This window comes from Zootoca vivipara, chromosome 2 (assembly GCF_965207765.1).
Source record: "Zootoca vivipara chromosome 2, rZooViv2.hap1.1, whole genome shotgun sequence".
Classification (NCBI taxonomy): Eukaryota; Metazoa; Chordata; class Lepidosauria; order Squamata; family Lacertidae; genus Zootoca; species Zootoca vivipara.
The window spans coordinates 50,647,678-50,675,191 of NC_142584.1; the positions used below are offsets into that span (position 1 = coordinate 50,647,678).

A 27,514-nucleotide genomic window follows, 5' to 3' on the forward strand; every position below is an offset into this window, starting at 1 on the left:
GGGGGGCTTCGGAGTTGGCGCTGCTGCTGGGCGCGGGCAGAAATGCGAGGCGGTTCTCGCGGGCGCTGATGGCAAAATGGGGTCCGGCCGCCGCCGCCGAGGTGCTTTCGCTGCCGCCGCCTTGCAGCTCCGCCGGGAGGGCTGCCGCGGTGCGCCGCCGCTGTCCACCATGTAGCCTCCCTCGCCAGCCTGAGGATCTCTCCTGCTCCTCCTCATGGATTGAGGAGGCTGCATTCAGCCCTCATTGCTTCATATTTGTCGCCGGAAGATGAAATGCTTCTCCCGTTACCTGCCTTACCTCTTCAGACCTCCGAACACCATCCTCTCTTCCAGCTGCCACACGGAAGGTACAGGTCGGAGAGGAGCGTCGGCGGGATGGTGGGTGGGACGCGAGATGCGGATCAGAGCCGAGGGGAGGGGAAAGAGGGAAAGTGGGAGGAGAGCCTGCCCCCCCGCTCCGTCCCCCCTCCCTCTGCTGACATTGCCTTTTGCAGCCAGTGCGTGCCCGGGGCGAGTGGGGGTGGGGTGTGCCAGCAAAAAAAGCTTGCCTTGCGACAAGATTTGAGCAATCAGTGGGGCCTGGGTGGGGGGTGGCCCGATATCTCCCCGGCGAGTCAGCCATTTATCAAGGAGAATGGTGCAAAACATTACAGCATCGGAAAGGTCTTCTGGACTGCAGGACTATGATCCCACACACCTTAGTTACTGTACTTCCTTTACAGGACGGGTTTCCATCGAAAACATATTTTACATCGTGCAAATCTGTTTACAGATTGGGGAGAGGGTGGGAGGTTAGCTGTGCAGATCAGGTATTTGCAATCTGTTTTGCCAAGGATTAAATTTGAGAAGACTGGAAGGGAAAGTATGTTCAGGATTCTGGAGCCTGGGAGAATGCTAGGAACTTTTGCCATTCTGGGGCAAGTTTCTCTACTACAGGACAGTACTAGTTTGCATGATCTGCTGTCAGGAATTTTTATGAATCGCCATTGATGCCACACTCTAATAACTGATATATAGTGCACAGGAAGTAATCATGGAGGTAATCAGGATTTTTGTTCGGAGGGGGGCAGAAACTGAGTTTGCTATGTATTTTTATTGATTATGGGGTGGGCAGCTCCTCCTCCCTGCTCCCCCCTGCTACACCCATTGAAGTAATATCAAGACTGCCATACTATAAAGATAGAAGGGGGATAATCACATTTTCTTTAGTCATAATAGAAGGTACTTGCAAGAAGAATCTAAGTTCTAAAACTTACAAGCAGTGTTAGAGATTTTTTCCCAGAGTGTAGATTTTGTTTCTTTCCATGTAGCTGAGAGTAGAAGCCCTCCTTATGAGAGCTTTAGATGAGTGTTTAAGTATTGCAGAGATTGATGCTGTCAAGACCCAGTTGCATAGCTAATACAAGGAATGCAAGCAGACCATAGCATATAATTACAGCTAATTAAATGTTAAAGCAGCAATAAGTAGAACTAGGAGCACAATCCAATAGTTAGTTGTCTTTAATCTTTACATCTAAAGCCACTTTAGTTTAGTTTGGTAATTTATGACTAGAAGATGGAAGTAAATGATAGGCAATAGATCGGCCTCTAATTGTCCCCATATCGGCCATCCAAGTATTTAATTTTTTAAAGTGTTTGAGCAGGTTACTAGGGTCACATGGGGCATCATTCTAATCCAATAAACTGTTTTTATAGTGGGGAACCTTTTTTCAGCCTGAGGGCCCTGTTCCTTCTTGATGACATTGGGGGCAGGTGGATGCCAGTGATGGGCAGGCCTACAAGCCAAACGTGATTGAGGCAAAGGATGTGACGGATCTTTGACCAGTAGGCTGCATTCCAGCCACACAAAAGCCACAGGTTTCTCTATCCCACAACACACATTTATTTATTTAATAAAAGTTAAAATTCTGAAACATTAAAACTACCTCGGCTTGGTAGGCTTGTCTAAACAAGCATGTTTTTAACAGCGTACAGTGAAGGTGCCTGCTTGCTCTCAATAGGCAGGGAGTTCCACTGCCACACGAAGCGACCCAGTTCTTACAAATGTGGAATGGATATTACGTGGCTCGCAACTCAACAACCATTGCAGATCTCTGAGCACAGGTGTTGCAGTAGTGTAGCTAGGGCAGGCGAGAGTGGGGTGCTCCCGGCAGCACTTATCTTTGGGGTTGGCACACTGGAGCCCAAGGTGGCGTGCAAGCCCCAAGCACCCCAGAGTCCAGGGCACCACTCCCCAAAGCAGCATGGCTCGCAGTGGCCAGAGGGTGGCCAGCAAGGATGCAAGCAGCATGTGCTGACTCTGTGAGTGGTGCTGGGCCTGCATCATGCCTGAGCCACCACGTTCCTCCCGGGTGCCCTCTTTTTCTTCTTCTTCTTTTTGCAGCCATTTATCTTATGCTTAAGAGAAGTTTTCCCATTCTTTCAGAATTCTCAGATGAGACCTTCACTGAGGTTCTGCACTATGTAAATTAGTTTATAATTGATTAATCAATTCAGTTGTTAAAAGCAGGAACGCTAATCAACTGCGCCATCTTTAATCAGATCCTAACAACAAAAATGACCTTAAAATGATACTCAATTTTCTTCAAATAGTACATTCTGTTTTGTTCCCAAACCATATTTCAGAATGATCATCTTATGTTGCGTTCTAGCCATATCTACTCTAAAAACATTGTTCATTTTTTGTTAGACAAGCATACCCAGATGCTTAGAAAGTTGAAGTAATTTTAATCTGTTTTAGTGTAGAGAGATATACTGTAGTCCAGTAATGCGTTCCTCATCCCTGCTCCATTGTTTTTCTTGTTTGCCAGTAAAGATTTGGAATCTAACAAACATTTACTAGATTTTTTTTAAAAAATTAAGCTCAGGAAGTTTGGTGAGTCATTTGGATGAGACTGTTAGACACCAAGGTCATTGTGGTTGCTCATGTATAGAAGGATTCATATAATGGCTTTAGGATAAACAGAAAACTGGGAAGTCTGTATTCCCTAGTTTAGAGAAATAAATGTTTCAAGTTGGTGTGTTAGTTAACGTGTGCCATACAAACCCAAGGGAATTCTGGAAGAATAGCTTAGCTGTCTGATGATTTCTTAATAAGGGGGGGAGGGAAGTTTCATTTAATTCTTTCATCTAACTCGCTAAGTCAGTATTCATAAACTCAGATTTATGTAAGCAAAGTGATACCAGGCTGAATTATGAAGTAGCATGTTTGCATGGCTTTGATGGCAGCTCTTACCAATCTCTGTAGAACTAATTAAAGGCATATAATGATGACTCCCCTTCCCCAAGCTGTGGCATGACTGGAGAATGTTGTACTTTCAGAAGAATATACCAGCCCAACAGACTGGAGGAGATATCATACTCATGTAGATATGGAGAACATAATAATACCCTTATTGGTCCTTGCTCTTATTACAGCAAATGACATGTCATAAAAATGGCATCTGTTAAAACAATTAATATTCTATGTGTCCACACTGCTGAATTCTCTAAATCAGAAAATGGAGATGGAAAGAGACCACCAACACCTATTAGAGGGAAGGTCTTTACATCAGTCCTGCCCTATGAGTTTGGTCTTTGCCTTTTTTCATGCCAGAAGATATATACAACATGGTAATCGCCTGATTTGCTTGTGATCACCTATTTGTTTAGTGAGTCCCTTTGAATCCTTTGTGGCTTCATTCTGGATAAGCATGGCTAGGACTGGGTTTCCTGTATCCTAAGATAGTACTACGGTAGGATAATACAAGGAATAAATGGATTCACTTTCAGCTCTTTTTATACCTCTGAAGTTTATATCACAGCAGCTTAAAATAGCTTCCAGGTTATCCTTAAATGCACAAAATGTGCTTCTGTTCCTTTTGTGTGTGCAAAATGCAAAGGAGCGAAATGAAAGGTAATCAAAATGGCACATGGTGTTTAATGCTTTCCTAGGACTAGCTTAAGCCCCACTGAGAACAGTGGGACTTCTGTAGGTTTAGGGTGATATAAAAGTAGAATACAAAATATAAAGCAAATCCAGAGATAAAGCAACAGCAAACCAAATTACATCCAGAAACGAGCACTTTCAGTTCCCATATTCATAATTCTCCCATTGATCCCAATGCAAGTATACAAGGACATTCCTTTGGCGGGATCATGGCCATTAATAATACCAAATTGCTTTTTACATGCAGGTTTTATCGACAGCCATAATTTTATTTTCTATAACATGTCTTGAACCACAGCATGAAAATGAACTGTAAGCATTAAATCAATTTAGTGTCAGATTAAACCCGGGATTTAGAAAAAAAATTGCTATATTTATTTTCAGTAAGAGCCTGACCTCTTCAAGGGTAAAAAGCACATTATGAACACAGTGCAGAATAGGACCTGAGGACATAAACCATCCAAAGTGCAGTTTTTACCTGAAGGTCAGTGAGGTTTACTTCTGAATAAACATGCCTAGGCTCGCCTACACAAATTCGGCTTATTTCAATGAAAGAGATTTACAGGGCAATTATAGGCAAGCGTACACTGTAATGCCTAATAAAGGTTTGGTGAAGTAAGCAAGTAAGGCATGTGTACAGCAGTCAGAAATAAAATCTACTAAGCTCAATGGGGTTTACTCTCAGGTATAGGTGGGTTATAGGATTGCTGCCCTTAGCACATGCTTAATTCTCAGTTGAAATGAGCGGGACAAAACTGATTAACTGCAGCTGGAATTGTCACCAAGTCTTTGAACAACTAGATTTATATTACAAATGCTATTGCTGTGGCCATTACCTTAAACTGAAGATAGGCGTCTAGTAGCTCCTAAGCTGAAACTGGATTCCGGATGCAATTTTATGTTTATTCATTTAGTAGCTTTATATACCACTGTTTGACTGACAGCTCACGACATTTATAAATGCAATGGGTACATGAAGGGACACAGGTGACGCTGTGGGTTAAACCACAGAGCCTAGGGCTTGCTGATCAGAGGTCGGCGGTTCAAATCCCTACAACGGGGTGAGCTTCCATTGTTTGGTCCCAGCTCCTGCCAACCTAGCAGTTCGAAAGCACATCAAAGTGCAAGTAGATACAGCGGGAAGGTAAACAGCATTTCCATGCGCTGCTCTGGTTCGCTAGAAGTGGCTTAGTCATGCTGGCCACATGTCCTGGAAGCTATACGCCGGCTCCCTCGGCCAATAATGCAAGGTGAGCGCCGTAACCCCAGAGTTGGTCACGACTGGACCTAATGGTCAGGGGTCCCTTTACCTTTACCTTTACATGAAGAGCAACCACAACTGAAGCCATCCCAGCAGCAAGTGTCTGGTGCCGTCTTCTGCCTCCCACTCTGTTATGTTCATTCCCACTTAGCTTATTATTATTATTAGCTTATTATTATTGGTTTCCTACCAATTTTAAATTGAGGTGCGTTAAACATTTGGTTTGAAAGGAAAGGTTTTCAAAAGTTTTGTGAGATAGGGAAGGACAGTTTACGCAACATTTTCTAATAGAGCCTCTAGAATAGAGCCTCCCCTCATCACCCCAAAGAGAGAAACTTTTAATTCAGCAGTCCTGAATTTGCCCAACCAATTGTCTCTGCATCTTATCAATGTTCCCTAATAAGATATCCAGAGGGCAGTCCTGATGTAAATATAGCTTCAGTTGGTGGAGGTGTTTCAGGAATTTATTCCAGTTTGTAGCTGCCTGTCCCCAGAAGCCTCAGAGTGGGTAACAGTATTGAAAATTTAATTAAAAACAAACCATCATAACTTGAATTATAGAATTTATGTTAAAATAAAATGAGTGTAAAATGTTGCTTGCTTTTGTTATTCCTAGCCAGTGATTTCTCTCTGCCCTACCCCCTGCACTTACCAAAATAAAAACTTAGTTGGTCTTTAAGGTGCTACTGAAGGAATTCTTTTATTTTATTTCGACTCAGACCAACACGGCTACCTACCTGTAACTATTTATTTCATAAAATGTATATACTGCTTAACTGTAAAAAAAACAACAACCTCAAAGCAGTTTACAAAAAAATATAAAACAATAAACTTGTCAATAAGAAGAACAATTTGCCAGCTTTGGACAACATACATTTGATGAAATAAGCTCTAGCCTACAAAACCTTGTTATCCAATAAATGTATTGGTCTTTAAGGTGCCACAATACTCTTTCTTGGTTTTTATATAATCTTCTGTATTCTGATCATGCTTCCTGAAGTTCGGCACATCTCTCTTTATCGTCAAGTTAAGCTGCTCAATACTACAGAAAAATCTTTCCAGAAACTTACAATATAGTCTTGTACTTCATTTTGCCTGTCAAATGTGTCTTTAAAAAAACCCCAACAACCTTGCAGATCAATCAATAAAGGCACAGGGGAGCTGATGGGGAAGCTCAAAGACACACAAGAAATGAGAAGCTTTCAGCTGAGATGGTGAGCTGATAAGAGAAATATCCAAGAAATCTGTTTCAGACCTTAAGACAACACAGGCAAGCAGAAGCAGTAAAAAAATTATTTGAGACATAATTGTGCAACCTGAATTTACCCGTGTGTGATTGCAACTATTTTAGGGTGGAACTCAAACTAGAAGTGCTTAGAGAAGCTGGGACTGCAGAAAGAAGCCTCAAAAGAGGAGAGAGTATAAATTGTCTTTCCTTCCCTCTCCTTGGCTGCTACCATCGCAGACAGCTATTGAATCTGGGTGGGGGAGGAGAGACTAAGACCCCTCAGAGGAGAAAAGGGCATGGATAAGTAGAAATGACTGTGAAGGGGTAAGCTTGGTAAGACCAGACTGGTAAAAGCAAAGTGAAGAAGGCAGAATAGTCTTTTTTGAGTGTGGTAGGGGACAAGGGCGTACCCACCACGGGGCAAGTTAGGGCAGCTGCCCTACTCTAGAAGCAGGGCTGGTGGGCAGAGGCGGAGCACAGCCCGGCGGAGCGCGAGTTCGCCGTTCCCGCCCGCCGCGCTGCGCCCTCCCTCCAGCTCCCCGTCGCGCCCTCTGGCAAGGCCAAGCGCGGCGGGGAACCAGAGAGCGCGGCGCGGCAGGCGGGAACGCTGAACTCGCGCTCCGCTGGGCTGGGCTCCGCCTCCGCCCACCAGCCCTGCTTCTAGGGGGGGCACAGCCCGGCGGAGCGCGAGTTCGCCGTTCCCGCCCGCCGCGCTGCGCCCTCCCTCCAGCTCCCCGTCGCGCCCTCTGGCAAGGCCAAGCGCGGCGGGGAACCAGAGAGCGCGGCGCGGCGGGCGGGAACGCTGAACTTGCGCTCCGCTGGGCTGGGCTCCGCCTCCGCCCACCAGCCCTGCTTCTAGGGAGGGGCACAGCCTGGCGGAGCGCGAGTTCGCCGTTCCCGCCCACTTTGTGGCCCCTCCCCTTCCATGCCTTGTCCCCTCCCCTTGCCCCCCCCTAGTTTTGATCCTGGGTACGCCCATGGTAGGGGATTGAGCTGTGTTTCAGCCATGCCTTTTGTCCCAGAAGCCCTGCTCCCCTTCTTCTCTTAATTGTAAGGATGTGGGGCCAGCCAAACTGGTGCAGTTGTTCAGTCAGGGGTGATCGAACGCCACTCTGTGCATGCTGGAGACAGCTTCCTTTCTTAGTACCTCACTGTCTAGGATTCAGGCATGGCACAGATTAATTGGCAAGGGGGAGCACAAACCACGAGCTCCCTATAGTAGGAAGAAAGTGGGAAGTTTTTAAGAGTGAAGGCTGGCTCAAAAACAAGATAATGCTGGAGAAACATTGAATGGGCCTGTTCTTCGCAACAAGTAATAAAATGGTGGTAATATTGGAACTTCCCTGCTTCCTAGTGGAGAAGGGACAGTGTTCATTAGTCATTCATGGTAAAGGAGAGGGATGCAGAAGTGCAATATTGAATCATAGTTCCAGAATGGAAAACAGATGATTTTAATAGGCAATTGTGTTTAATTAATTAATTAATTTAAGGGTGTCTCATTAGATGACATAATCAGCCTCTTTATTAGCCCATTATTATACAGCTCTACCTGTTAGTACACATGCCAACATTTTGATCAAAAACCCATTGCTTCTTTGGGAAACTACAATTTGATTTACAAGATAAATAAAATGTGTAATTGACTCAAGGTGCACAAATATCCAGGGAAATTGCATAAACCGAGACAAACCAGATGTAAATATATGATCTATTTTAACACTTAAATGTCAGGACTGATTTAATAATTATTTGGGATTCCTCACCCCCACCACCCATAGTCTCTAGCTATATTTTGCTGTCTGCTGGATTGCACCACTTGATGGCTCACTCTGAAAATATGATGGATACTTTGCTTTCTAGCTCTTGACCAATCTGTGCACACTGGCTGACACCATAAGGCAGGGATGTCCAACTTCCAAGAGACGGCGATCTACTCCCACTATAAAAACACTGGCAGTGATCTACTCATTGGATTGATCAAATTTGTTGAGCTTTTTTTGGGGGAAGACTTCACCAAAGTTGTTCAGCTTTTTTTTTGGGGGGGGGGAATCCATCAGGATCACACAATCAACTGGGATCGACCAGGAACGCCCTGCCATAAGGGATCTACCAAGTCAAGCCATTGGCATTTTCACTCTGCATCTGTATGGATAGAGCAGTGTGATAAAATGCATCCAGTGTGCTGTAGTGGTTAGTGGATGTTCAGTCCAAAACATCTGGAGGGCAACAGGTTGGGAAAGGCTGGGTCATAGTCTTAGATGAGGAGTGGAAAGACTATGAATTGTATCCAGTGATGTTATCACACAGAGAAGAGAACTTATGTTCACTCAACAGAACTCCCCCCCCCTCTCTTCCCCATGCACATCCTATAAACCCCAGATCTGCTCTGGGTTTCCCTCCAACCCACCAGAGAAGATATGTTTCTGTGTGTGTGTGTGTGTGTGTGCAGACTGAACACGGAGAGAAGAGGGAGGGGGAGCTTTATTGCATGAGTGGACATGATTCCGCTCATGCAGTGACTTCATTGGATTCAACTCTGTGAGCTTCGTCCATAAAGCTCACTGGGTGACCTTAGGTCAGTCATTGTCTCTTAGCTTTGCCTACCTCACAGGGATTTTTTGAGCCTCAAATGGGAGGAGAGGGCCATGTTCCCTGCTCCAAGCTCCCTAGGGGAAAGGAGGGATATAAGACTTCTTCTTGTTGTTGATAAAATATGTGATTTAGCAGACACACACCATCAGTTCACCTCACAGCACACCTTTGCCTGGCATGTGATTTTGACTTCAAGTGCCTTTAGCTGTTCTTCATTTGTCTTCTTAGAAACTATTATTCTTATGAATGGCTTTGATCGTGGAGCGGCAGTTATTTAAATATTTATGGTCATTTTGCTCCATTACTGAGCAGAAAACACTAGAGGGCAGTTTAATAAATGGACAGAAGCCAGCCAGCTGAATGTTTATCTGTGTTAGAAAAATATAAATGTTCTTTTAAGGGTTTTAAACAATTGGAGGCATTGGCATCCTAGAATCATTTCTCCGGCATGAACTGTAGCCTTCAAATGGAAACAAGCAATTGATTGTATGCTGAAGCTCATTTGAGAGCTAGTATTTTTCAGAAGACAGTGCTGAGTGGCACAGCCTCAGATTCTCCTTAGGCCTTGAAAGAATTATTATTATTATTTATATATTGAACTTATTATCCCAGTCTTCCTCCCAAAGGAGTCTAGGGCAACATACACACCCACAATTAAAAACAAAAACACAAAACCTAAAACAGTTAAATCATTTAAGAAACAGTAACAGTTAAACTCACGATTACATCCAGTGATTTCAGAGTTGCCAGGAATAGTATTCTTCAGCCACCAGACAATATTTAGGTCTATTGGCTGTGCATGCATGGCCATCGTGTGTGTGTGGTAATCTTTATGTATAGTTACAAGTTCAGAAGTAATTACTATTTAAATAAAAATACAAGATATCTCATCCTAGTGGGGAAGAGTGCACCCAATGTGGCTGATCAGTCTGCTGAATGTTGATATTGTCCTGAGTTAGCTCTTGTTGACCCTGTGAGTACAAAAGTGTCAGACCTGGCTTTTTCTTCAGAGTCAGTGCAGATGATTCTTTGTGTAAGGCAAAGGGTAGCAAACAAAGATCAGGAAGATGAATTCCCTTGTTATGCAAGAGAGCTAACTTAAAGCAGAAGCTTTTATAGAAGTCGGGTACTATCATCTGGCCAGGCCTGCTGTATCATGTTGCTGTTCAAGAGGCTTGTTTGGCTCTTCATTGTCCTTCTATCTTGGGCCAAAGTTGGGTAGAGGTATACAGGCTGGATTCTGATTTGATCTTTCTCAGGCTCCATGTTCAGGACCTGCTCCCTATGGAGTCTGGTAGCCTTGGGACTGGTAGGGCAAAGGCAGGGAGGCCAACCAGAGTCCACTAATTCTGATTTTGTCCCCATCCTCCTATTGGCTGAACTCTACAAAGGCTAAGGTGGAAGGTGCTTACACACAGTGCCGCCTTGTGGACAAGTTTTAAGGAAGGAGGAAGGTGGGAGCTGGCTGAGGATGGATTATGCTTGGTGGAGGGATGCCACTTTTGCTCTAATGGACCAGCTTTCACTGCCTACTCCAGACTTGATATAGTTTGCAACCTGGATAAGGATGGCATTAAACTTCTGTCTAATTGTTGGAAGGTTTTATCTCTTTAATAGTGTGTAAACCTTTATGCAAAAATCCTGAACTAGAATGCTGAACCTTAACAGATACTGTGCAATCTGTGTTTACTACTTTGAGCAAATAACTGTATCAGATCCTGCAAAACAACTGTCAGTCTGGATGCACCCTCAGGGCCTATTTCATCTGATTAAGGATTCCAAGAGAGAACACAACTCTTTTGTGAAATCATTAAAGCACTGATGTTTTATGAAGTCTTCCCATCTGATTGAAGTACAGGGGAACTTGCACTAGTGGATATTATTGGCTGTAAATTAAGGGGCAGTGACAGACCCAGAGACAGGAATGAAAATGGTTGGAAAAGTGCCAGGTTTGAAAGCTTAGCTTAGATGTGAAACTCTTTTGCAGTATAGGTTCATTCTGCCTAGAGGAAGAATGCAGTGTGGGAATCTCATCTTTGAAAACAGACATTGGTGTTTGTGTGTTTCCTCCTAAGTGCAATTTCTATGTTCCCATTTGTCTGGAGGGAAGAAAGAACAGTTCCAGGGGCTTTCAACTTCCTCCAGCCCCAGCCAACTTGGCCAGTTGTCGGGCTAGAGGGGAGTCCAGCAGCATCTGGAGGCTCCAAGGTTTCCCCATGCTTGCTGTCCATCATTCTGTCCTTTCCATAATGGAGTGAGTTGGATGATAGAAACTGATAGCTCTTGACTCTGAGTTTTTATTGAACAATTCATGCATAAATAAAGGCTTGGCAGCATAATTACTCCGCATCACACAGCCAGTGCCTAATATACTTTTATGTTTAATCACAGTAGGTTTTCGTTTAGTGGCTATTGTTTTAAAATACATACCCAGTGCTTTATGGAATGTTGTTGTTTTGCAATAAGGATTTAATCACTTCAATTTCCAATCTACAATGTTTTCAAAATACTCAGTACAACTACTATATACTTGATATATGATGTTCTGGAATAACCTCTTAGAAAAAAAAGCCATCTTAACAGATGCTGGATAATGGTAGTTCACTCTTTTGCAATAAACATCCAAAAAGCAAATTAAGGTAGACAAAGGATTGAGGTTATGTAATCAAGTAATCAAGGTCAGAATTTCTCTAAAGCCTGCTGGTTCTTTTCCCTTCTTTCTCCTTCTGTCTTCTTCAGAGGCCTTTAAACTGCCATTTCCCATTCCAACTGCAGAATAATGCCCTTGCAATGGACCTGTGGAAGCCAGTTCCCCACAGTACAGTATGTGGACAAAGAAACTGTGTGGCGGGAAGAGCGAATGGTAGATTCTAGCACCGCCACCCCGCTATTGCTGTCCCACCCTAATTGTGAAATTGCAGCACAGAGAAGCAGTTCCTAAATCTTATTACATTGTCTCAAACTTTGGGTCACATGAACATGATCAAAGACTACTTCTTTTATCCAGGTTCTGCTTACAAGAAAGTGGAATGTATAGCCTGCAAAGAGAGTTCCCCCTGGTAACAGCAGCCCTATCAGTCAGTAGCCAGTCAAAAGGTCGTCATAACAGAAAAATAGATAGGCCAGCCTGAGAGAGATAGATTTAGGGCAGACATCCCCAAACTTTGGCCCTCCAGATGTTTTGGACTACAATTCCCATCTTCCCTGACCACTGGTCCTGTTAGCTAGGGATCATGGGAGTTGTAGACCAAAACATCTGGAGGGCCACAGTTTGGGGATGCCTGATTTAGGGGAAACCAGTGAAGCTCACGATTGATCAGGAATTTCAGTAAATATGGGCCAGATTCAAGCCTAACAATTTATGCATTGTATCAGGAACATGTGTTTGGCTTTTTAGGCACAGAGTGCTGGGGTTATGCCCTTTTTGGCAGCAATAGAAGCTCTGCCACTGCCTTAATTTGGGTAAGAGCTTTTCTGTGATCTGAAGTGGGTCATCCCATCAATAAAAGAAAGGAGTGAGCTTCTTACCAGCTAAGATTAGCAGTGGTGTTAAGTGAAGAAAAGTGAGAAACCCTCTTTGCTAAGAACAATTAAGGTTGTAGCCGTTAGCTCAGTTGGTAGAGCATGAGACTTTCAATCTTAGAGTCGTGGGTTTGATCTCCACGTTGGGCAAAGATTCCTGCAATTCAGAGGTTGGACTAGATGACCCTCATGGTGCCTTCAAACTCTACAATTTTATGAGTATGATCACACTTGAATGTGTATGTGTGCGTGTGTGTATGCTGACTCTTTGAATTCCTATTTCTGGCTTTAGAAAAAAATCATTTTGAAAGTGCACAGAATTAGTTGCTGACCTTGCCAAACAAAAAAAATGGAGTCTGCTGAACAGAAGGAAGTACTTCATATTATTATTATTATTATTATTATTATTTTATTTTGTCTTTTTTATAAATGATTTTTATTAGATTTTACAATAACACACACATAAATCCAAAAGAAGATATAAAAACAATAATAAAAAGAAAAAGGGAAAAAGGAAAAAATCATTACAATACAATACAACACTATACAATAAAAACACACAACTTGAATATATATATCATCACATTTTTAAAAATTTGTAATTACTGTATTTTGTCTTGGTGTCATGAAGCTGTTTAGCAGAGTCTTGCTTAGCAGCATTTGTTTGGCTGTGTTACCTAAGAAATCCACAAGGTGGTGCTGTTCATTAACATGTTGCGATGATCTAGTAGTCTATCCTTGCCACCCTCCAAATACCTCAATTGTTCTTTGTTAGCAACATTCTGCCAAAAGGAAAGGCAAGCCTTCTGCAGTTTTTGTAACAAGCAAAAGAAAACAAGCAATCTATTTTTTCATTACTGTTTTAATGTGGAATAGCAAATTTTTAACAAGGGATATATATATATGAAGGAAAATCTATTGTGCCTGAAATGAATTAACCAATTTGTAAACATGACACTTCCTGCATCTTCATCTTTAAAACATTAGCCCGTAGGGCAAATGATTAGCATTTTCCCTTGACACTGGCATCGATACCTTAGCTGACTTGGCTGAGCCAATAAATGCTTTGGCTCTTGCGAGAAGTTCATTTTAATGGCTGAACACTGTTAGAAAGGACTCGCTGCTGCGGGGAGCGGGAAGTGTGGAGGGCCCATTAATGTGCACACAATATATTGGCAGCTCATTTAATAAGGCAAACAAACAAGGCCACCTTTCATTGCAAGAGCTGGCCTAGAGAGGCTGCGGCAAGCGAGCAAAACCCCCGCTGTGAAAATGTTTTCAGAAAAGTGCTCTGAACAGAAACATTACTATGACTTGTCAATATTGCTCTTTCAGGGAAAATAACAGCATTCATGCATTTTGTATAAGGAAGGCAGATCAAACAGATGATCAAAGCCATTTTATTATGTATAAGCTCTCCTCCTGCGTTGTTTTTAATGTCAGATGCTTAGGCACTCAAGAATGGGCTCATTTGCCCATGGTTATGACCAATGGCATCTTTTATACTGCCAAGGAAACAGCAAAGTCTTTTAAAGGTTGTGATTTCTCTTTCGCATCCATTCAAGTGAGAATCTTTTCTGGTGGCTTTGGTATGGGGTCTTTAAAACAAGGACTGACAATATAGCAGGATCCTATGCAATTCTATTATTAAGAAGTAAGCCTCACTGATGGACTTACTCCTGGGTAAGTATATGCAGGATTGCAGTCCTAGTCATCCTTGCTTTCACCTGTTGACATCCCATAGTTTTAAAGTGACAACACATCTTTATCCCATGATCTCTCCACACACAGGAGACTTTTTCTGTGTTTCTTTGGAGCGGTTGTCTAGGCTGAGTTGTTTCTGATAGTTTTAGCTGGCACAAAGAGTTTCTTTCTTTCTTTCTTTCTTTCTTTCTTTCTTTCTTTCTTTCTTTCTTTCTTTCTTTCTTTCTTTCTTAAAAAGGTCCCATGCATTGTGAGAAATATCTAGAAGAGCACTTCCCAAAATGATGCAGTGCTGAAATCTGGAGTGGTCCCAGTGCCCTCTGCTGTATGTTCTCCACGGCACAAAGTCAGCAATACGCAGACAGTCATTTGCTGCACCAGCACATGCCTAGTCAGCATTCCATCTGGCCTATTGCAAGAGTCTGCTTGAAAAGCAAAGCCTCGTTTTACCTCTGAAGCTTGGCAGTTTCCATGCTTTTGAGAGCTGCAGCCACACAGCAGTGAACGTTAGGGCCTTTCGAGATACCGCTTCCTCTGTGGAGAAGGTTTTGCTCCATGCAATGGCGCATGCGGGGAGAATAACGTTTGCAAGAACCTTGCCATGTGTACAGCCCCCTGTGCTGAACTGCAGTAATGGGGAGCATCAAACATCTGCTTGCTGGTTCTGTCTGCCTCGGCACTACCAGCATGAGTGTGCAGCTGCTACCACATGGGCTATAGCTGCACACATTGGAACAGGGTTCTCCCAGCTTCTGGTGCCGCTACAAACAAGGGTTTCCCCATGGTCTATGTGAGGGCAAAAGGAAGTCTTAAACTTAGACTCTGTTTGATCTTTGTGGTTGGGACAGCTTGCTTGCAGAGTCTATTCAAACCAACTGCAAAAAGTAGGTTATATATTTCATTTTTGTAGTTCCAATGCCCCAGGAAAAGGAGAGCTTCCACTAGAGGTGTAGAAATATCAGCTGGGTTTTTGCATGCATTCCAAGTGGCTGGAAACTCCTGCCAAAGATTAGTGGATTCGGTTAAACAGTATGGGAAGGTATCCTAAGGCCCTAAAATTTCAAAGTGAAATGTCCTTTAATTTCATTTATGCTTAAGCGGCATTCAGATTTTGTTAAATATATAATTTTTTTCTTAGTGGCTCAGATCTTACACATTTTATTCCGCCCTATTTGAGTCTTCTGGTCATGTGTAAACTCTATACACAAGTGAGCACGAGGGCATTAAGCTCTGTCCCCACATGGCCATCTCCCCACTTGCCCTGCTCACATGTAGGGTTTGCACAAAAGCAAAGGCCTGGATAGGATTTATGCCCTCTTATGGCTCAAATATCAACTCTCTCATACTATCTGTGTACACATTTTGTGCAACATTGGGATGTGGAGAGACACTCCCCCCCCCTCATTTGCCCCTAAATTGTGGCATACACCCATGAAGAAACATTGATCTCAAACATTTTTGGCCGAATTTATAGTGGTTCAGGTAAGTGCACATTATGCATGAGAGTAGAGCAATTAAACAAAATATTTCAAATAATAATAATATTTATATTGATTCAGTGTGATTACGTATATATTCTGCTGTCAACTTACTATGTGTTTTAATAGCTGCAGCCCAGAATTTACGGTAGCTGTTTTTCTTTTCTCAAACTAAACCTGGTATCCATTAACATTAAGTTTTTCATTTAAAGCTTCCTGGGTAAGCTTAAAGCAGTGGTCAGATAAATGCTTCACATAATATGCAGGAAAAAAATCAATTGGGGGAAAAAATACACAAATCAAATTTTCTAGTTCTTCAGACCTGCATGGACATTGACATCTAGCAGTACAAATGGTTCAGATAATTTATCTTCTAGCATCACACTTTTCTCCATCTAATTGTATAAATGATCTCTATGTTGTTATCCTTTTTAAAAAAGAAAATACCATGCCATACCCTGATATCCAAGAAAAGAGCAGTATAGAAAGCCAAATGAGATTAAACACAATTTTGTGCATGAGAATTCCGTAATTCAGGCCGTGTAACGCACCATGAGCTCTAATTAGTTTCTGGCTATAAACAGGCACCTATGAATGTCATCACAATGTGCCATTGGAGACTGAAATCAAACCCTACAGTTGGCAGAGGTCCCTGTCCTCTGAGGTGAAAGTGATTCTGCACTTTAAACGCTATCCAGCAGAGGGCCAGAGCATTGAAGTACTGCAATCAGGTTGCTATTGTTGTGGCTCCTTTAATTTGTGTACTGGTTGACAATGCATTTATAAAAACTAATTGCAGAGAGGGAGGTTAAAATGTCTTTTACCATTACGATTGCATAAAACTACTTGTAGGGGATGTAAAACCTTTTGTCTGACTTACCAAGCCCCTGAGTTATAAAAAGGGCTTGGCTTTCTTAATCTCTAAAAGGTAAAGGACCCCAACAGTTAAGTCCAGTCGCGAACGACTCTGTGGTTGCAGCACTCATCTCGCTTTACTGGCCAAGGGAGCCAACGTAGAAAAAAATCTAATACCAGTTTCACAAAAATATTGATTCAGTTGACAAGAATGCAGGAAAGGCTTGCTTGTAAAATTGTAGGAATTCATCCCTAATGCAGGGAAGATGAAGCTGTGGCCCTCCAGATGTTGGTAGACTCTCAACTCCCATCATCTCTGATCACTGGGCCACACCGCCTGGGGCTAATCGGACTTGGGGGTCCATCAGCAAATGGAGGTCACAGTTTCCCCATCCCTGATCTAAGGGATGTGTCCTTCAATGTGTATTATCATACATGCTTATCAGACAAATCTTAGGGTTTTTTTTGTGACACTGATTACTGTATGCTGCATTTTACAGAAGAGCAGAACCAAAGGCAGGTCTCTGCCCTGAAGAACTTACAAATGTACTTGTGGACCAGGTGTGGGGGACCTTTGGTGCCCCAGATGTTGCTGATGTGGCCATTGTCCATGCTTGCTGGGGCTGATGCGAGGTCTCGTCCAGAAACATCAGGGGGCTGTGGAGGGCAGAGAAAATAAGAGTAGGAAGCGTAGGCAGAGGCAAACTGACAGGCTTATGTTTCTTTTTTTTGGCCACATTTTCTTTCTTTGACACTACGTGTATTAATCTGGAATGAAATGATTCCCTAATAAACTAAGAAAAAACATCAGCACAATTTTGCTAACATTTTGTAATGTTGAGCATTTTTAACTCTCTGTTTTAATTCTCCCTGTTTCTCCATAGCTGTGTCTGTATCCTTTGGTTTAGTCACCTCTGCCTAGTACATAAAAATAGGAATCAGGATATTAATTGTGACAATGAGAAGGTGAATCAGGTCAGAACAAGCCCTCCCCTATTGTCCATGTGCAAATGCATGTGTCCTCGTTAAACTTTCCAATTGTAGCATTGACTGTTTGATATCAATCTAACACAAGGCTTTCTCCTTTGCACTTTGAATGATTTTCTAATTTGGATTAGAATGAGAAACAGACTGCCATGGGCTAATCTAGCTATATTTGGAAAGCAAATGTATTATCAGCTTTATAAAATCTATGGCAGGTTTATTCATAATCAGCAATTCCATTCAAATGCAAGTTCATGGCTCTTAGTAATAAATTTTCCAGTACACAACTCAGCATGCTTTTTTTCCCCTCACGTGACTCAGCGGGGCTCTGCTTGATGTAATTTTTTTTACACTGACCATTGTTTGCACAGTGCATGGACTGAAATATTACTTATCATTTACATTAGTGGTTCCCTGGTGACTGCTGCCTGCTTTATCTGTAATTTTTGACACCACAGAGATTCATCACTGTTGTGCTCCCCCCCCCTGCCAATTCCACAGCCCACATAGTTCTAAGCTGCATACTTACATTCAGATTTGCTTCTGATTTCATATCTAATCAGTGAGGGAAAGAGCCTTATTGCTCGTGACTGTACATCGCTGCGGGTGGATGGCTTCCCTCTCAGCATTGTGCTTGCAAGGGGTGAGGACAGTTGGCCAGTGAGAGTTAATTGTTGGACTCAGAAGTCATAGGGGCAGAGGTGGTGGGGCTCATTACCCACTCATTCCAGGATCTGAAGGGAGCAGGTCTTTGGAAATTTAACCAACAATGCCCAAGGGCCAATTAATGCTGCAAAATTCTTCCATGAAACTATGTATACCAGTACACAGTTCTGTGGGGGAAAGGATAACATGAGCCAGGCTGGAGACCAGCAAGCCAGCAACCAAATATTGTAACCACAATTACACTTTCAAGTCCACCTCCCACCCAACCCAACACTTTCAACTCCACCTCCCACCCAATGTTTGTGATGGTTCCTTGTGTATGTAGTTTGGCTCACGCGAACCTTTTTCTATGTGGCTGTGCTTCCATACATTCAGGAAAGAATGTAGAATATTGAATAGTAATGCAATGAGCAAATGTAACTTAAGTGCTGATGTAGGAACAGTGAAAATGCTCTGAAATCTAGCTGGGGTTGTCAGTGTGGAACCCTTGAGGACTTCCCTTAGAACCCACAAATCATCTGAGCCTCCTCCACTCATTCCTCTCATTGTCAAAGGGTAGCAAGTGTGGTCAAAACAACAATCAAATCTTAGGTTACTTCTGTGTCCACAGATGTGTTCTGGGATTTGTTGGTGTGTGTGTTTGTTTGTCCTCTTCTGATAAAGCAATGGAGATTTATGAAGATCTGCATCTTGAATCAATGTATATATAGTGCTGGCCATCTCTAGATCTATAATTTATTTGTTTTTGTAACTGTGCTATCCCTATTGTAAGCTTTAATATGATGGTGGCTGAGGGTGGGGACTCCATCTAAAATCATGCAGGTTCAAGAGGAGCCATTTTAATTATACTGAATCTAACTTGGAGAGAAGCAACCAGACAGGGCAGTACCCACTTCCCTCACTCAAAATTCTGAATGGGTCCTTGGGCCCAAAAAGTTTATTAACCCCGGTATATGTGTTCCCCGGTACAGTGAAATGAGCTGATGCATATGCCCAGCACATGTTTCAGTGCAAGTGGATGTTTGTTTCTTCTACTGCTGGACTGCAGCAGAATGTATACTATAAGATGACCCGATAGAATGGGGAACAGAGTTCCTATACCTTTCAGTTGTTAACTAGAAGCAGGTATTTGAGCAGCTTTGTTTTGCTGGTTTGAAAAAAGAAATGTGTAGAAATTACCTCTCTTTTTATAACTTTATTTTTCATTTATAACAAATAAGCATTTCAACAATAACAACAAAAATAAACCATTCTCACATACCGGGTATCAAACCTCATCTTTCCTCCCCCTCTTTCAGTGGTTCCATGGATTTACCCTCTTTTTTTCTTCTGCATATCCCAATTAACTCTATCTATACTTTTCCTCTTCTATCTCATATACTGTATGTTTTAGAAACTGCAAGTTTTTACAATAATCCTACTAATGTCTTAATTTGTTTACAATTTGTTTGTAAATATGCAATAAACAATTTTCATTCCTTAATAAAAAGTTTGTTGTCTTGTTTTCTTATTCTTCTCGTAAGTTTCGCCATTTCTGCATAGTCCATTCATTTCTGTAGCCATTCTTCTTTTGTCAGGACTTCTTCTTTCCATTTTGGGTGAATGTCATTCTTGTGGCAGTAGTTACATACATAAATAAATTTCTGTATTGTTTAGGTAACAATATAGATGTTCCCATACAATATAAGTATGATCCCATAATTCCCAAAAGAAAAGCTTCTGTTTTTTGTGGGGGTTTTTTTGTTTTTGTTTTACAAATGTTGTCTTAAACATCTTTTTCAATGCATTCATTATACAGTATATCATTTCCCAGTAAGCTTTACCCTTATTATAAGACCACCACATATGAAAAAAGGTAGATTCCTTCCCTTTACATTTCCAACACATATTTTATTTTAATTTATACATTTTTGCCAATCTACATGGTGTTAGATACCATCTGTATGACATTTTCATATAGTTTTCTCTTAAACCATAACATGCTGTAAATTTTATGTCCATGTTTCACAGTCTTTCCCATGGCTCCATTTCTATGTTATGACCAATATCTATTGCCCAGTGTGTCACTGAAGATCTCACTTGTTCATCTTTTGTCTCCCATTCCAATAAAAACTTATACATTTTAGCCATCACCTTAATTAACATTACAATCTAGCAGGTCTCTCTCTGGTTGAGATACTTGTTCCTCAAACCCCCATGTACTATCCTTTTTGAATACCGGTACTTCATTCAAATGATAATATTGTATCCACATTGCTAACAATAAGCTAATAAATCCGTAAACTCTTTTAATTTAAATTCTCCACCTTCCTCTTTTAATAAATTTCTATAAGTACCCAGTTTTCCATCATGATGTTCTTCTTCACTGCTATAACTTCTACTGGTGAAAACTATAGTGGTTTTTTGTCTCCAATAAATTTTTATATTTATCCCATACTCTATACAAATTTTTCCTAATTATATAGTTTGTAAATCCTTTATGTACTTTAGCCTTTTCATACCACAAATATGCGTGCCAGCCATATATGTTATCATGACCTTCCAAATCTAAAATATACAGATTCTTCAATAACAACCATTCCTTCAAGCAGCACAGACAGGAAGCTTCATAATATAATCTCCAATCACCAGTAATGATTGAAACCAATATAACATCCTTGGTAATACATTCATTTTTATGGTCGACACTCTACCCAGTAACGAAAGTTTCATTCTATTCCATATTTGTAAATTTCTCTTTATATCCTCCCAAGTTCTCAAGTAGTTATCTTCATACAAATTTATATTGCCTCTTCTGTTTCACTATTAAGAGTGCAGGAGCCCTGTTGTCCTTCGCAGCCTAAACATCAAAGGATTTGCATGCACATTTAAAAATTGCAAGCTGGGTACACCATGAAGGAATCTCACGTCTGCTTAACCATGTGCTCACATGCATGCTGGCACATGTGGCTTTTAATTTCTGGGTCATTTTGTAATACTATATTTCAGAGCTATGGCTTACTGTGACTCCAGACATGCAGAATCCACTTACAAAAAGAGTCCTGGATATGCTTTTATATATATTTTTCTACTCTTCCTCTCCAGTCATACCTGGTCCAGTCAAAAATATAAACAGTTAATACAATAAACAGGCTATTCTATTCTCAGAAAAAGCTGCCTGCTGATTGAAGTTCACAGGGTGCCCTACACACAGGACTAATCAATATGTTTGAGATGGAGCTAATCCAAGGAAGAATGGTAAGTAACCTTTGTTGCTATTTTTAGCCTGAAAGGTGAATGAGTCCTTTTTTCAAGATAAAATGTGTTTGAATTAAATAGTAACTTTTTAAAAAAGGCCATTCTTCCAGCAGATGCTTTCAAAATTGCCAAAGCAACAAACATCTATTCTTGCCTTAAGAAATCAGTTTTTAAAATGGTCAGTGAACCCATTGCATGCATGATTCCTTGCTATTTATTCTGCTGTCCCCCTTCACCCTACAGTATGGCAAACAGATCTTCCCAGACAGCAATTACCTCCATGCTAAAGGCCATATGCTAAGGAGTCTTGAATGCCTGCTTCTCCCACTAACGTCACTAGGAGCTCATTATCTCTCCATATTTGATCTGAAATTCCTCCGAGGCATTCTGTAGCAAGCCTGCGAGTTTTCTACTAAGTTTTAATAGGGGCCATATCTGAAATCATGCTCTTGAAAAATGGAAACCAACAGCTATAGGACAAAGCATGGAGAACGATGTATTTGTGTGTGTGTGTACATCTCCCTTCCCACAATAGTTTGATGATCTGGACATCTGTGGCAGAACATTGCGCTTAATGCTGAAGATTGCATACATAAGCCTGATAAGTCACGCAGGTTCCTTGACTGCAACTTACTTGTTTATGTTACCCAGATGGATAACAGCCAAATCTTGCCCCAGTATTGCAATAGAAGGGGGAGGAAGCGGAGACACTTGGAAGCAGGTCCCCTGCAATATAATCCTGCTAGAGCAAAGCAAAACTCCGTAGGGTGGCGTGGGACAACCTGCTGAGTGGCACACTTTATTGCTCGAGCAACCTACATGCTCCACCATCTGCCGCCTTAATGCTCACTGCTGTGCAGGCAACATATGTGCCAGCAGGAGGAGGTGGAGAAGGGAGGGGGGGCTAAATACGTTGCTTCTTGTGAAGACCCTATTCCCTTGGGGGACACGGTGAGTGAGTCAATATATTAGACAGACATGGCTCCTTGCGCTCTCTTGGGTGTGATGGAAAAGGAAGCATTTCTGGCCGTCGCAATGCAAGGCAGCGCTGCATAGAGAGATTTGTAGCTGCCTAAACTCCACCCTCCACCCTTTTTGCTTATGCCCAGTTTGTTAAGTAGGGACATCCTGTGATAGACAGGTAGAACACAGTGAATATTAAACAGTCCCTGGAGATTGTCCGTTGAATACTTGATACTGACGGGTTGTGCAGGCTCAAATTCAGTTGACTGTGCCAGCCCCCTGCCCCTGGTTGGTCTGAGCAACATTCTAAGGCTGTGGCTCGGTTAATTGGCATCTCAGGTTTACACTAAATGGGAGCTCAAATCAGAAGTACCATGCCATGTATATTTTAGCTAATAAAGCTAGGTGAGGTCAGATGGTTAGTTTTGTAATAAGCAGTATTGTTTCTTTTTTGAATAATCGGATCAAGTCCTTCTGGAACTGCTCTTGCCAGAAGTCCTTTTACAAACGTCCCTGTCATAGTTGCCACAGCAGATGAAGGTCATGGGACAGATTGTGTGCAGAACTCTTCCCCCACCCCATTCCTGTTCCATGGGGTTCTTGCCAAGCAGTGAGAAAAACTGGACATATTGCAATCCATAGAAACGTAAGAAGAACCCTTCTGGGTCAGACCAAAGGCCTGTCTAGTCCAGCATCCACAGTGGCCAAACAAATGCCCCCTGGAAACCCACAGATATTCTATATATTTTGGAAGGTGGTCTGTCTGTACTCTGTAGATTTGGCTGCCTCTTGAGATATCATCCCCAAACCTGGTATGCATGTTTCCGAGGTGGGGGTGGCAGACTTCAGTGCCATTTGGATGCCAGCCACCATTCTGAGTCAAGATGGTGGACCAAAACATTACTTTTGTGTGACTTCACCTTTTTTTTTTAGCATAGGTTCAGCCACCTCTGGCGATACTATTTCCAAACTTGGCAGAAGGATTCCCAAAGTGGGGTGCCAGTCTTTATTGACGTTTACATGCTGGACTCCAATTTGATTCCAGACGGGGGACTGAAACATCCTAAAAATTTTTTTGGTTTCTACAAATTCCTGGGCAGAACCAGGTACACCCCATGAGTAAGACATCGACACAATAGCCCTTTGCTGCTGCTGTTTCCTAGCAACTGGCATTCGGAGACATGGTGGCTTCAGTCCTGGAGGGATAGAGCCATCATGGACTAGAATCCACTGAGCCTTTATCTAGCATGAGCATAGCAATTTCACCCCCACTCATGCTGTTGCCAGAAATACAGAGAAACATTTCCAGTAGCCATTTTACTGCATTTGTAATTAAAAAAACATTTTGAAAGAGAAAACCTTTTCAGTTTGCAACACAGAGGTTGCACTGTTATCTTAAACAAAGCATATGCATTGGGAAGATGCTGCTGCACACACACCTCTTCCTATCTAGGTTACTCTGCTCATTGTCTGCAAAGTTCTTTCTTCAGCAGGTGGGGAAAGGAAGGTGGATAAGCAGAAGGGCACAAATGGCCATTTGGGGAGGGGGAGATGCACAGCAACTCCTCTATTATGGCACCATCCAGTAAATTTAGAGGAGCATCATACCTGCCTCTTCCCTACCCCACCCCTACCACCTAGATACATGAAAGAGGCCAAAATAGAAGTTCCACATGGCCTTTGGTAGAAAGGCTGGAGCTCAGTGCAGAAGGTCCCAGGTTCAATCCTCTAGGTAGGATTGGGAAGGACTCCCATCTGAAACCCTGGAGTCTGGGCAGCTCCCTCGACCCTAGTCCTGGTGCACCATAGTTCAGCCTGTGGAGGAGCCATCGAGTGAGGAACTGGTCCTATCAGACCTAGGAACTGGCCGTCCTGAAGCAGGCTGACCGAACTTTCCCTGAGGAATTGCCCCTCCAAGACCCATATGGCATCAGATTCTCATGTACGACATTGTCTATCCCTAAAACTATCCATTGGTAGGCGAATAACACGTGATGAACCCGATGCTTATGAATACTGTACATCCACACCTTTGCTGGTTGTTACTACTATGTTTTCATCTTCTAATGAAAATATCCGATATAAAAATTCAGCTCTCAGAGGGGAAAATGCAGTACAATTTCAATCAAAATGAAACAAAAGATGCAGGATGCCGTAGTCTTGCTTGCCAAGGAAATGCTTGAATACTTATTAATGCCATATTTCTTAATTGGGATCTGACTAGTATTAATGCCAGGACACAATCAAGTAGCATTTTAAGTATTTAATTTAATTTCTTTTTATTTACTTTTGACCAGTAACTAGAAAGTTGCCATGTAATTCCCCTCCCCCTCAACCTGTTAAGGAAATAGGACTATTTTCTTCTCTTTCCCCTTTTCTCTCTCTCTCCCCCCCTCCCAAGCCTGGGGACATTATCACCATGGTTACCTGGATACCTGTTTGGAGGAGGATGTGCTGTGGCAATTTAGCTATTGAAACATCTTGTCATTCTGTCTTTAAGTAGAAATTTGTCAATACCACCAATGGGCCATTGAATGAATGGCTGCCTAAGCAATGTTTATCCTAAACTGCAATATACTCCTATCAAGAGCTATAGAAACTGAAATCAGTTTGGATCATTACTGGTCATTGATTAACTAGTCTATTCAGTGGCAGAGAGATGGAGAAATGCAGTTAGAAGAATGCAAGTTTGGATTAGGTTGACATTATGGATAATGCCATAGGCGATATGTAATGTATAAGGGACCAGCTTGGGCAGGTGGTAACTAAGTTGTTTCCTTTTGTATTCCTCTGTTCTTTGTGTTCACACTTAAAATTGACATGTTTGTTTCACACATATGTTTATTTATGGGAAAGACAGACAAAAGATTTAGGTTCGCTGTAGTCAAACATATTGTATATCTTCATAAACAGGAATGTTACAGGGCAAATGCTGGCATTTTCTTATGTAAAATCTTGCACTGTTCCTTTGTGTAGCACTGTATATTCTTTTGTTCTCCTGCTAAAGAAAAACTCTCACTCTCTTTCCCTCTTTTTATCGCTCTCTTCCCATAACCTTTAACCTATTTGTGGACATAGACAAATCCCTAATAATTTGTCTCGGGTGTCAGACTGCAGTGGATCCAGAATAGCAGGGAAGTAAGGGCTCTTTCAGAATGTGACCCTATCATATGAAAAGAGCAGTAAACAACATAAGGGTGGCATCAGTGCTGAGTGTATTATAAGAGGGCTTACATCATCTCTGCTCATGTTACAACTCTTCCATGGAAGAGATGTAAATGACTCTTTCAACATTTATTCATTCATTCAACATTCTTGTACTGTATGGCGCTTTTCATTCAAAAGATCACCTCAAAGTGGTTTACATCAAAACAGATCCTATCAATATAAATAATAAAAAACAGAAAAAACTACATTTAAAAGCCAATAATAAAATCATAGGAATCAGTATAAATCACAGAAGCTTCAGAAAGTAAACCACTCATAGCCTCCTGCTGAGAGAGAGAACCAGTCTTCACCATGCAGCAGAAGCTTGTCAGTATTGTGGGTGTCCATGTCTCCATGGGAAAGGAGTGCCACAACTGGAGCCCTACCATGGAGAGGGTCCTTCTCCAGGTTTCCACAAGCAGCCTCCACACCACTTACTGATCTCAGTTCTTGGGCTGAGTGCACAGTCTCAGTTGTGTGCTAAGTCTCAGTTTATTTCAGTGGGATGTATTTTCAACTCTACCCTAAAGGACCTGCACATACATGATTTGTCTGGATTATGTCACAGTTTTCAGCCATTTCTATGTATCGGTGCTGAAATTAACAGCAGACAGAGGAAGCCCAGTCCCCGTATCTTTGTGATCCCCCCCCCCCGGTCTATCATTTTAGAAGGCTGCAATGGAGCCATTATTTGGATTAAAATGTGAGGGTGGGAAGGGGTGCCTTGTAGATTTCATTAGGGGCTTCGGACAATTTACCTTCCTGCCCCACTGTGAACACTGTTACATTTCTTTCTAAATGGAGGCCATGTTGTTGTTCCTTCCTACCTTACAAGCTTTGAAAGTTCCAGAACCGGTACAAGCAATAATATGCATTTGTGTGCAAGTATACCAACTTCTATGTTACATTTTGAAGATGTTCTGGGTTGTTTCTTTATGTGATATGAGTATGGCAAATGTGCTTGCAACTACTCAAGAGTTGGGATTTGCTTGTTTCCCTACACAGGCACATCTGGTTGCTAAGCACATTTTGATGGCATATGTGATAAGCAGCTCTTTAAAGAAATGGGGAAGCACAAAATATGCTTTGCATGCAATCATGGGCGTAGCCAGGGGGGAAGGGGGGAAGCTGCCCCCCATCAAGTAAAACAATAAAAATACTTAACTGACCAATCACGTTGGTTCTGCCCCTCTAACAAAAGTCCTGCCCCCACAACAAAGTCCTGCCCCCCCCTAACAAAATGCATGTGCATGCATGCAGTCCTCAGTAACTCCAGTTTAAAAATAACTTGGGAAACACCTTGGAGAGCTGCTGCCAGAGCAGACTATTAGGGATGCATAGCTGCCAAGTTATCCCTTTTTTACAGGGATTTTCCCTTATGCTGAATAGGCTTCCTCGCGAGAAAAGGGAAAACTTGGCAGCTATGGGGATGTGTGAGCCACCATCACTCTGTCTTTCACAATGAATCTGACTTTTTTAGCCTGTCCCTTTGGAACATTCGAAAGGAAGAGTGGGGAAAAAACCAACCCTGAAATTTTTATATTACCCACTTCTTAACCGCTTCCCCTTCCTCCTCACAGGCAATAAAATAAAATCCTTACCTTTGTGAAAGGAGGAGGAACTGGTGGCACTGTGGGTTCACAGACAGATGCCTGTTTCTCTGACTCTATATTACCTAGGTGTTGGATGAGCCTTGATTTGTGTCAGTCATAGATTGGAGCCTAGAGTAGTAGCTCAAATGGGGGCATGTATTTTCAAGCAGGGGGGGATTTTCATTTTAACTATATATCATTACTATAACTAGATTCATTCCCCCCACATTCATTACAAGGCAGGTCACAACAATGTAAAATACAAGGTTAAAGGCAGTTTAAGACAAATCACAATCA

At 42.1% G+C, this 27,514-nt stretch overlaps 1 protein-coding gene across 1 annotated transcript in view; it reads left to right on the plus strand.

Moving 5' to 3' along the window:
• The window catches only part of PPP2R2B (protein phosphatase 2 regulatory subunit Bbeta), a 228,960-nt gene continuing 201,446 nt past the window's right edge, over positions 1–27,514 (plus strand). The window contains exon 1 of the mRNA XM_035105326.3: positions 1–347. Within this exon, the coding sequence (XP_034961217.1) occupies positions 269–347 (79 nt within the window). The 5' untranslated portion in view covers positions 1–268. The remainder of the gene's footprint in view (positions 348–27,514) is intronic.